Below are 12,277 nucleotides of genomic sequence, written 5' to 3' on the forward strand. Positions count from 1 at the left end.
ATGTGTTCAAGACGAGGATTATGTCCTTATTATTTTCTGATGCTGATTTCTAAGTTTCTTTGACTAACCCGTAACGCGGTTGCCAAGAAAAATAAAAAAGCACGAGTTTTGGAAACCTGTCTGTGCTTATATGATTTCTGATGCAACTGGAGTTAGTGAGCTCTCCCTTCACCCAGACTCAACGCATTACAACGGCTTGTATCTAAACAGTAGCCGACCAAGTAAGTCATTGTTCACTGTCTTCCTCCTTCTTTTCACAACTATTTCTCTCTGGAGTTTATCTTTTGGCATCGTCGTGCGTTTAAAAAAAACGTTTTTTCTCCCGATGCTGTGCAGCTCAGAACACAGGTGAGGTGCGTTTTTTCGTTTCCGTTCGGAAATTTCATTGGTGTAATGTTATGGGCAGTGTTGGGTACTTTTAAAAATAATGTAACTCCGTTACCGTATGGTGCGTTACCCATTACTTTTATAAATGAATTAATTTCGGCTGAAGTGTAGACTACAGTCTAACCTGCTTACAGCAGCGTCGCATTGTAGGATTGGTGGATGAACCACTGTAAACATGAAGAAGACGCACTGTGGGCGTGTCTCCATTTATTCAGGTCTGTGCAGCAGTAATGGCGAGTCGAGGCGAGAGCAAGACGAGTTTCTCAAAGTGGTTTAGTTGAGCATAAAGACCAAAAATTATGTGTCTTTCTGGTTCGAAGCTCATATCTACTGTGATAAACAGCAACTCCAATCTGTTGAAGCTGCTCCAGAAACTCCATTCCTGAGGAGCTAGTAGCTAGAAGCTAACCCAGTGTTCTGTTGTTGATAGTTTTCATACTTCAGCTGTGAAAGGAACATGTTTAAGAGCTCAACACAACAGCAGAAGCCACTTTAGTTTTTGATTGTGAATATATTATTCAGCTTGTTTTGTTCTTTATTTCAGAAATCCTTGATATATTCAGTTTGTGTTGGTCTAAAAATTACTTTGTGTTAAAGTCAGTTTTGTGTTTGTGTAGACCATAACGCATAAAAGGGCAATAATGGGAACATTAAGGAAGGTTCTTTAAAAAAGTAACTAAAAAGTTACTTTTAACAGTAACGCATGACTTTTTGGTGAAAGTAATCAAGTTACTTTCTGAATGAAGTAACCAGTAACTGTAACTAGTTACTATTTTTTAGTAACGAGCACAACACTGGTTATGGGGTTCAGTTTTTTGGCTTGAAGTTTGTGTTTGGGGAAAATCCCGAGAAAATTCATAAATAAGCCGCTTCGTTGTTTAAGCTGCGGGGTTCAAAACGTGGGAAAAAAGTAGCGGCTTATAGTCCGAAAAATACAGTAATAAAGGTTTTTACGCAATGTATTTACCTTGGAGATGAGACGACTTACGAAAACACTGGTGGGGGCGGGGGTAGAGGCGATAGGCAGAGGAGAAGGGAAAACTCATTTTTTTTTCTCCCACTACTGTACGCTATGTATCCCTAAACTTTTTCTTTGCTTATCTTAATTTTCGTCACAATCTTCGCTTTCTGGCTTCGCTGCCATCTAGCAGTGGCGTCTCGAGCTCGTACCTCAATTTTTTGCTCGCGTAACAGAGCAAAAAATCGACCGAGTGACGACTCGTACCATGGAAAACTCGTACAATAATGCACTCGTATGTTAAGGTACCACTGTACATCATGTCCTATTACCTTGAGCGCCTCTAGTGATAGGAAGCCGAAATGTGAGAGAAAGAGGCGAGCGGTTTGGAACTCCTGCGCGGGTGGGGGAGGTTTGCAGTCAGTAAGCGGGTCGGGGAAAGGTTTATTCCTCCACAAGTCCTCGGTGTAGTGCTCCAGGTTGGTTTCATAATCTATCTGCTTTACCATCACGCCACGCAGCTTATCGTGCTGTTGTTCCAGCTGACACACACACACACACACACAAACAACAAAAGATTACACTTACCGTTATACGAGGCAATAATTGATGCTATAATCGCAATCCCTCTCTGAATAACACACAGACACGAGTTGAATAACTGAATAATAAAACAATATTAATAGGACAGTTTTGACAACAGGAAAACTAATTTTTGGGTTTAATTAATGCCAGCCTTATCATGACTAAGTATTAAATATTCTATACTGTTCTAACAAAGTTTTCAGAAGTTTTGGTTGTCGGCATCCACGAAATAGCAGCGGAAGGAGAACTCATCCAAGTAAAACTAGTAAAAAGAACCGGTACACAAACATCGCGCCATGTTTCCTGACTCAGTATGCTGAACTGTGACATTAAACCACATCCCAACAGATACAAAGTTGAAACTCACTAAAGCATCTGAGCACATCAATGCTGCTGCACATATAAAGGTCTCCAGTCAGTAGAAACCTACTGCAGCTCTTTCCAGTCTTCAACTTTACAGTGATTCAAATGAATATCAAACAAGTGACCAAGAAGATCTGTCTTACCTCCTTATCTACTATATCATGTAGGTCTGGAATGCTCAGGTCAGCTTTGACGAACGGAATCTTGTCCACCTCTTCTGGGAACGGCCTGTGTTTGACGTTAAATCGAATCCCAACGTCATTTTTGGGGGTTGGACGAACCTCTGGAACAAACACCTGCTGTAGGAGAGAGACCATGTAACAATAATCAACAAATTATTATTATTTTTTATTGTATATTGGCAGTAGATGATTATACTGCAATACTATGTTGACAGATATCAATATTATGTTGATAAAGCCGTCACATTACATTCTGACTGAGTGTTTGGACTGGAGATTACCTTTTGATTGGCTCTGGCTCCTCGAGGCTGGTGGAACAGTTGCATTGTCCAGGCATGGCGACCGCACATGCCTCGAACCAGCATTGTGACGGATGGACAGGGGTCTGAAAAAACAGACAAAGACGCACGTGTAGAAAATGCCTCGCTTGCATAAATATTTACTTGGGTGATGTATCTGAAAATAGGTGTTGTTAATGAATGCTGCACAAAACCAGGTGCCTGCCTGCCTGCACAAGTCTGCGCTATGGTAGAGAATATTCCTAATGAAAACAGAAAATCTAAACTTAATTTAAATCTATAAGAAAAATACATAGAATGCCCCAAAACTACAATGTATGGAATTATCTTAACTGCTTAGAGACATGTTTGGAATAAAGTCAACATCATTCATCACTCAAAGAACACAAGACTGATATAAAAGTGCTTCTTTTTAACTGAGACTGAGGCTCAGTTTCCGAGGCTACAATATAGAGCTTTAAATACCAATGTACTTTGGCACAAAACCTGTACATTTCTGAAGAAATTCAGAAAATACTTAAAAGGAAATCAAAATACTTATTGGGGGGAATCTAATATATATATATATACACATACATACACATACATACATACATACACACAAACTAAATATATACACATATATATATATATATATATATATATATATATATATATATATATATATATATATATATATATATATATATATATATATATATATATATATATATATATATATATATATATATATATAAGAAATCTCTTAAATAGGACCTGCATGACAAAGTGAAGTAGAACCAAAAAATCCTCAAAAGCTAGATATTATACCGAGATCCAAAGAAATTCACACCACTGTATAAACCTTGTTATAAATATAGTTTTATCAGTATAATTCCAGGTACCCACACTGCTTAAGCCTTAGATAAGTAGATTTCTATTTTTGTTCACTTAGATAAATATTCAAGGAAATTCTCCTGGTACACTGAAGAAAAAAAAACGTGCCAATCAAAATCCCATTTATAAATACTGGTAATTCCACTCACTCTGTTCATTGCTGAGGGACTGCTCCAACATGGCCAGGATGACCGAATTATCAAGGACAAAGTATCTGAAGTTACTGTGAGATGTGGAGGTCAACCTGGAGTATTTAATCAGAGTCTCTTCATTCAGCAGACTGCAGGTGGAGGCAGGGCCACTGGGAGATGGGAATGCCCCCAACACCTGCATTATACTTAAAATATAAAAAAACAAAAAAACAAATAAACACAACACAGGAGTGATTGACAGGTAAAACTACAATAAGTTTTATTCGCAACACCCGTACTTATTGTAAAAAACCCTGATCACTAATTCAGATCAGTATTCAGATCTATTTTCTCTTAAGATATTATTTCCTATATTTTCCACTTACTGTTTTTTTTTTTTCTTATATTATTGAGAATCACTTTGACAACTCACCACGACAATGTAGCTTCCGCTGCATCCTTTACCCTCATGGAGGCAGGATTGTGTTCTTTGTCACCCTTATACCTCACTTCCTGCTCTCCCGTCTTGGACTTGCTACCTGAGATGCCCAGTTCAACAATCTCCAGCACTTCTATTAAGCAGTCCTGCAAAATAAACAGCAGAAGACATGAATTTAACATACATATATATATATATATATATATATATATATATATATATATATATATATATATATATATATATATATATATATAGGAAAAAATAAAAAATAATAATAAATAAGACTAATTGCTAATTGCTATAATTGCTAATACTCAACTCATTAATACAATCTGTTTTATTATGACTGCACACCTTTTCATTGAGCATGTCAGGATGCTCTGTGAACCACACACAGAGGCACTGGAAGGCAGCGACGATCATGGAGTGCAGGTCTCTGGAGTGATGTGGGGCAGGTCGACTGCATTGATACACAATGTAACTACAAATTGAACTAACAGCTCGTTTCCGGTCTGAAGACTCCACACATGCCTTTACCTGATGAAAGAAAGACAAATGTCTAAAGATGCAGTTGTTCACATTTATTGTCACTCTTGATTTTGTGCTAACTTCCTCGTCCATCATAACATACCTCAGCACTCTTCTGTAACGCTAGAGATTTTATCGCGCTATAATGGGATTGGAGGAAACTGAAAACGTGATCTGAGATTAGTCATTAATGCAAGATGCACTCCACCCCTCTTCTTTAGATCATATCTTTACAGCCATGCCAAAAGCTTGATTCTGCGAGCATTAAACACTTTTGCTGGAATATCCAAAAATGGCCAAGTTGTAGCTTCTTGGCAGAGGTAGCCATTTAAAATTCTCTAGTGTGTAAAGGAATCCATGATGCCATGTATTACACCACCATATTGAACAGGCATTCAATTGTTATTATTGGTTTTACTTTTTCAGAAACCAGTTACAGTCAATGGTTTAAGTAACTGTAGTGAATTCCATAGACTTACATTTGTGGTCTGATTTTATTATTATAGCATCCCGTTATTGTAGTTTGCTGATGTGGTTGTGGCATAAAGGCATGTGGAGTTTCGGTTGACCAAGGTGCCATCCTCTGAAAATCTCCAACCACATTTCTTAATAAAAAAAAAAATCTGTATCTATCTGTACACCCGGGCAAAATACATCAGTGTCCCTCTACCAGGAAAGTTCATTACAGCTTTGATTGTTTTAAACATGTTAATTATCACCCTAATTATCCCCATGCTGATGTATGACTAAATTGTCTTCTCAGTCACTTCATACAACCCCTGGCAAAAAGTATGGAATCACCCCTCTCAGAAGATGTTCATTCAAATGTTTAATTGTGTAGAAAAAAAAAACAAGCACATATATGCCACAAAACAATTTTCACTCAACAATCCAAACTTCTGGCTGTATAAAACACTTAAAAAACAAAACAAAGAAAGATAACTATAGTCAATTACAACTGTTTTTACAGATCAAACAGAGGAAAAAAATATGGAATCACACAAATCTGAGGAAAATTATATGGAATCACCAAATAAAAACACTACTAGTACTTTGTTGCACCACCTCTGGCTATTATAACAGCTTGAATTCTCTGAGGCATGGATTTAACTAATGACAAACAGTATACTTCATCAATCTGTCTCCAGCTTTGTCTTATTGCAGTTGCCAGATCAGCCTTGCAGGTTGGAGCCTTGTCGTGGACCATTTTCTTTAATTTCCACCACAGATTTTCAATTGGACTATTTGCAGGCCATGCCATTGACATTATATGTCTTTTCTGTAGGAATGTTTTCACAGATTTTGCCCTATGGCACGATGCATTATCATCCTGAAAAATGATGCTACCATCACCAAACACCCTTTCAATTGATGGAATAAGAAAAGTGTCCAAAATCTCAACATAAACTTGTGCATTTATAGAAGATGTAATGACTGTCATCTCTCCCATACCTTTACCTGACATACAACCCCATATCATTAATGATTGTGGAAATTTGCATGTTTTTTTCAGGCAGTTGTCTTCATAAATTTCATTGGAACGGCACCAAACAAAAGTTCCAGCATCATCACCCTGCCCAATGCAGATTTGTGATTCATCACTGAATATACAGTGAGGAAAATAAGTATTTGAACACCCTGCTATTTTGCAAGTTCTCCCACTTAGAAATCATGGAGGGACCTGAAATTGTCATCGTAGGTGCATGTCCACTGTGAGAGACATAATCTAAAAAAAATAAATCCAGAAATCACAATATATGATTTTTAAACTATTTATTTGTATGATACAGCTGCAAATAAGTATTTGAACACCTGTCTATCAGCTAGAATTCTGACCCTCAAAGACCTGTTAGTCTGCCTTTAAAATGTCCACCTCCACTACATTTATTATCCTAAATTAGATGCACCTGTTTGAGGTCGTTAGCTGCATAAAGACACCTGTCCACCCCATACAATCAGTAAGAATCCAACTACTAACATGGCCAAGACCATGTCCAGGCACGTCTTAAGTTTGCCAATGACCATTTGGATGATCCAGAGGTGTCATGGGAGAAAGTCATGTGGTCAGATGAGACCAAAATAGAACTTTTGGGTCATAATTCCACTAAACGTGTTTGGAGGAAGAAGAATGATGAGTACCATCCCAAGAACAACATCCCTACTGTGAAGCATGGGGGTGCATCATGCTTTGGGGGTGTTTTTCTGCACATGGGACAGGGCGACTGCACTGTATTAAGGAGAGGATGACCGGGGCCATGTATTGCGAGATTTTGGGGAACAACCTCCTTCCCTCAGTTAGAGCATTGAAGATGGGTCGAGGCTGGGTCTTCCAACATGACAATGACCCGAAGCACACAGCCAGGATAACCAAGGAGTGGCTCTGTAAGAAGCATATCAAGGTTCTGGCATGGCCTAGCCAGTCTCCAGATCTGAACCCAATGGAGAATCTTTGGAGGTAGCTCAAACTCCGTGTTTCTCAGCGACAGGCCAGAAACCTGACTGATCTAGAGAAGATCTGTGTGGAGAAGTGGGCCGAAATCCCTCCTGCAGTGTGTGCAAACCTGGTGAAAAACTACAGGAAACATTTGACCTCTGTAATTGCTATCAAAGGCTACTGTACCAAATATTAACATTGACTTTCTCAGGTGTTCAAATACTTATTTGCAGCTGTATCATACAAATAAATAGTTAAAAAATCATACATTGTGATTTCTGAAAATTTTTTTTTTAGATTATGTTTCTCACAGTGGACATGCAGCTACAATGACAATTTCAGACCCCTCCATGATTTCTAAGTGGGAGAACTTGCAAAATAGCAGGGTGTTCAAATACTTTTTTTCCTTACTGTAACTCTCATCCAGTCATCCACAGTCCAAGATTGTCTTTCTTTAGCCCACTAAAACCTTGTTTTTTTCTGTTTAGATGTTAATGATGGTTTTCGTTTGGCTTTTCTGTATGTAAATCCCATTTCTTTTAGGCGATTTCTTACAGTCCGGTCACATATATTGACTCCACTTTCTGCCCATTTGTTTTGTTGTGCATTTTCTGTTTTCAAGGCATATTGCTTTAAGTTTTCTGTCTTGGCGCTTTGATGTCTTTCTTGGTCTACCAGTACGCTTCCCTTTTACAACCTTTCCATTTGATTTGTACTTGGTCCAGATTTTAGACACAGCTGACTGGGAACAACCAACATCTTTTGCAACATTCTGTGAAGATTTACCTTCGAGAAGTTTGATAATCCTCTCCTTTGTTTCAACTGACATCTCTCGTGTTGGAGCCATGAGTTATGTCAATCATCTTGGTTCAACACGTCACTAATGTGTGCAAGCACTCTTTTTTAACTGCAGACTAATTAGCAGTTGTAATCAGATACAGGTGTTTGTTTTAGAAATGCAAAGTGCATGGTGATTCCATATAATTTTCCTCAGATTTGTGTGATTCCATATTTTTTTCCTCTGTTTGATCTGTAAAAACAGTTGTAATTGACTATAGTTATCTTTCTTTGTTTTGTTTTTTAAGTGTTTTATACAGCCAGAAGTTTGGATTGTTGAGTGAAAATTGTTTTGTGGCATATATGTGCTTGTTTTTTTTTTCTACACAATTAAACATTTAAATGAACATCTTCTGAGAGGGGTGATTCCATACTTTTTGCCAGGGGTTGTACTTATACCACAGTGAAACAGAAGGTTTTAAGATCTAGCCCTAAACGCTCAGTTTTAGGATATGAAGAAAATGTAATGGTTCTTCTCCAAACTGTTACCACAAAGCTGGAGGCAGCTGGACCTCTTTGGATGAGATATAATACAAATTTCCAGAACCCAAACCTGTTCCAGTGTGGCAATGCCCCTGTGCACAAAGTAAGCTCTATGAAGATGTGATTTAAAGAGGAAGATCTGATCCCTCTGATCTCATTTCTTATTGAAACACTGACTGAACCCCAGGCCTCCTCACCTACAACAGTACCTGACTTTACTCACACCATTGTGTCTGATCAACACAATTGTCTACAAGTACACTCCAACATCTAGTGGAACATCTTTCCAGAAGAGTGGAGTGAATTATAAGAGCAAATTGGGACTAAAATGTGGAATGCGATGCTCAAAAAGCAAATATCATACTTATGATCTGGTGTCTGGAAACTTTTGTGTACACATGAAATAGTCGAAAACAAATGCAGACATTTATTTTCAGTTGCATTTCATCCGCCAAAATAAAATAAATTGTCTCAGTGTTATATAATATCCATAATTTTCCTCTAAGCAAATGCTCTTCAATTAAACGCTACATATCCCTTAGTCGGTCTGAGATTAAGCTAATTAGCCACCAGTTCTTCATAAACAATTTTTAAACCCATTTATTAAACCAGTCTACAAGGCATTGTGCTGGAAGAGAAATCTGTTGGCATGACCTACTAAACTGAACAGCTGTGTTTCATCAGCTCTACTTAGCAAAGCCTCAGCACTGAAGCCAAAAGCAGAAGTAAGTCTTAATTAAGAAAGGCATAAGACAGATCACCTGCAGTGCCTTGGCTTATGACTTACCAGACCCTGAGTTAAAAAAAAACAACAAAAAAAATCCTTTGCTTGAGGCTGAAGTAAGTCTAAGCCAATAAGACAGCACTGTGCAGTACTAATGCACCTCTTTCTGTCACTGCTTATCTTCAATAATTAATCAAACAATTTCATTTCTTCCAGACATCAAACATATTACATCGTGAGTACCTTCGCGAGGCCAGCAAGCAGCTCCAGGGCAGCGAGTGAAATGCTCATATCAGGCCTCCACTGCGAGTTGAGTCTCTGGGTGACCAGGTGGATGCTGCGGATCAGCAGGCCAGCTGCCGTGTCTGTGTGGAGAGCTGGGATATAACACACAGCATGCCACAGAGAGCGGGTTAGTCACACACACACACAAGCCAAGCAAAGCAAAGCACTGACACACAGCCAGCAGCCACATAGAACAAGAAAAGTAATGTCAAACACATAAATGCACATGAGCGTGTACATGCATATCGACTAAATCTACTGCTGCAATAATCAAGATCCCTCCCGCACAAAACACCACAAATAACGCGGTGCAGTCGATCAATACTAAAACCATGCATTTAAAACGTAGACCAAAACACGAACGGGGGTTGTGTATCGGCTTGTTCGGTAATCTTGATTCCGAGTTTGAAAAATCCTGCAACATTCAGTATTTACACAACGACCAACAAATGTGTTGGCACCATGCAAAGGCTATGCTCACAACATGCCTTGATGAGAAAAAACATCTCGCAAGTTTGCAGTACACAGACTTAATGAAAACAGGGCAACGGAGACAGACATTTGATGGATAGTATCTTCAGCTAGACTTTGTTTCAGACAAATATTTTCCTGAAATGAATCAGCATCGACTTTTCTTCTAGATTTACCATAATCTCGCAGAAGGGCCTGGGCAGGTCTTTCACTGTCTGGAGTGGTGGCCTCCGAGCTGCCAGCACTAGAATTACTGATGCCACTGTTATTGCGACTGTGACTCTTAGCCAAAGAATTACCGCTGTCCACACTTCCCTAAAAACAACAAGAGGGGACACACACAAAAAAAACAATGCTTCTATAACAATATATTTTGTTTATAATTTTTATTTGTTAATTCCAAAATTACTGGCACCCTTTAAAGACTATGGGCAAAAAAGTACATTTTATTAAGGGCATTTCATTTTTACTTGATTCTTTGAGGCAGTCACCTCCATAACAAGCTCAGAGACTGGAATACAACTCAAAATCGTTTAGTACATATAACCAAATTTCATAGATTCGATTTACAAGAATTCCACTGAAACCAGTGGGCGTGTATCAATCACTTCCCTTATTGTGTTAGTGTTTTTCATGTCGTGAGTAAGGAAATTACAAGTTACCTACCATGTCGCCAGAAACAAAGACATCAATGTACAGTATTGTGGTGTAGTGAGACAGGGTCCTTATCAGGACTGCAAATCGTGTACATGATTTACTGATTCACAAGCTAAAGAGCTGACAAGGATGCGCCCAGCATACAGAGCCAATGGTGTTTACAAGTTTACATTATAGGAAAAAAATGAGTTATTTACACAATATTCCAAACTTACCACTTCAGTTTGGGCTCCTATAGATTCCAAAAGTGCTGAGTCCTGAACAATATTCAGCATTGCAGCTGCAGACAAAAGAAAAAAAAAATCTAACAAATAATCAACCAGAATGCTAGAGGACGATCGATCATGCTGACAAGCTGCATAAAGTAGTGCAAAATATGTTTATGATTAAGGAGGCTGGAATCAATTTGGTATGTAACAAACAAGCAAACCTAGTATCATCTGCGTATTGAGTGGATCCGTCTCGGTTTGCAGAGCACCAATCAAGATATTGACCAATCGCAGCTTGAGCGAAAGGAAGGACACGGGCTTGTCGTGCGGCGAAGCCTCGTCGTTGCTGAATTTCCCTTCCAAAAGAACCTAAAATAAACAAATTGATAAATAGCTGACTCAGCAAATTTGAACAGGAATGTGATTTGTGGTTATGGAACCGCTGAGATTCAAACTTTTCAGGTGCTTACTTCAGATTTAACGTTGCCAAAATGGTGAGGAAGAGGCAGCATGGAGAGCAGTATGTTAATGGAAGCTCTTCTCAATTCAGTGGGGTTTACATATGATTTAAACTTGACCAATTCCCTGCAACAGAGTTAGAGAGAGAGAGAGAGAGAGAGAGAGAGAGAGAGAGAGAGAGAGAGAGAGAGAGAGAGAGAGAGAGAGACAATCATGTACTAAGTGAGGTGCACTACATAAGGATGAACCTGAAAACCAGTACAACTTACAGTATTACTTAAGAAGTAATAGAAATTAACATTCTACAGCTGATATGTAATACTTCTGGGACACTTAGTAATTCTTTTTTATACTGGGATAATATTATGTAAATTCATTGTTGTCACGGAGCTGCTCACCGGTCAGGTAAAATAATTTCCAGTGCAGATATAAAGTACGGAACCACAACGTTGATCCCTTTCAGATCAGAGCAGAACAGAGCTGAGGAGTTCAAGATAATGCTGGCCAGAACGGGCCTACAGATGAAGTCAGAGATTTGAAGGCCTTGGATGAGGACCATGTAGAACCTGTCATAAATAGAGAACAAAAATCTTCTCAGAGAAATTATATAAAAATAAATAAATAAATAAATAAATAAAAATCCATAAACAGCTGTGCAATCAAAGTAAAGCACTGGTATACAGCTGAAATATAAGTGAATCAACTAACAATTATAAATATTAGGATTTTTTTAATACTTGAATGTAGGGCTGTAATGATTCCTTGAGAAACTCAAGTAATTTGATGTAAAAAATGAGTTTAGTCCATTTAACTACACAAAGAGCACTGTTTTCTCCACGGACCACTATTACTGACGCACCACCTGCTAAACTCTGGAGCGTTCTGGACAGGAAACACAAAAGACACTGCAGAATGAAAAAAAGGAAGAACAGGAAGAAAACAGCAAGGAGTAAGAAGAAGATTCACA

At 38.4% G+C, this 12,277-nt stretch overlaps 1 protein-coding gene across 15 annotated transcripts in view; it reads right to left on the bottom strand.

The window, feature by feature from the left end:
- Positions 1–12,277, bottom strand: part of ralgapb (Ral GTPase activating protein non-catalytic subunit beta) — a 46,882-nt gene that overhangs the window by 6,061 nt on the left and 28,544 nt on the right. For 6 of the 15 annotated variants that reach the window (XM_083528865.1, XM_083528858.1, XM_083528866.1 and 3 more), the window contains 12 exons: positions 11,709–11,876; positions 11,322–11,436; positions 11,073–11,220; positions 10,858–10,922; positions 10,162–10,300; positions 9,473–9,606; positions 4,578–4,760; positions 4,215–4,366; positions 3,800–3,987; positions 2,757–2,860; positions 2,437–2,592; positions 1,678–1,887 (listed from right to left, as the gene is read on the bottom strand). In XM_083528865.1, coding sequence (XP_083384991.1) covers positions 1,678–1,887; positions 2,437–2,592; positions 2,757–2,860; positions 3,800–3,987; positions 4,215–4,366; positions 4,578–4,760; positions 9,473–9,606; positions 10,162–10,300; positions 10,858–10,922; positions 11,073–11,220; positions 11,322–11,436; positions 11,709–11,876 — 1,762 coding nt within the window. The remainder of the gene's footprint in view (positions 1–1,677; positions 1,888–2,436; positions 2,593–2,756; positions 2,861–3,799; positions 3,988–4,214; positions 4,367–4,577; positions 4,761–9,472; positions 9,607–10,161; positions 10,301–10,857; positions 10,923–11,072; positions 11,221–11,321; positions 11,437–11,708; positions 11,877–12,277) is intronic. The other 9 variants (XM_083528867.1, XM_083528864.1, XM_083528860.1 and 6 more) reach the window with 3 other exon arrangements.

The sequence above is a fragment of the Silurus aristotelis genome (assembly GCF_946808225.1).
Source record: "Silurus aristotelis genome assembly, chromosome: 2".
Lineage (NCBI taxonomy): Eukaryota > Metazoa > Chordata > Actinopteri > Siluriformes > Siluridae > Silurus > Silurus aristotelis.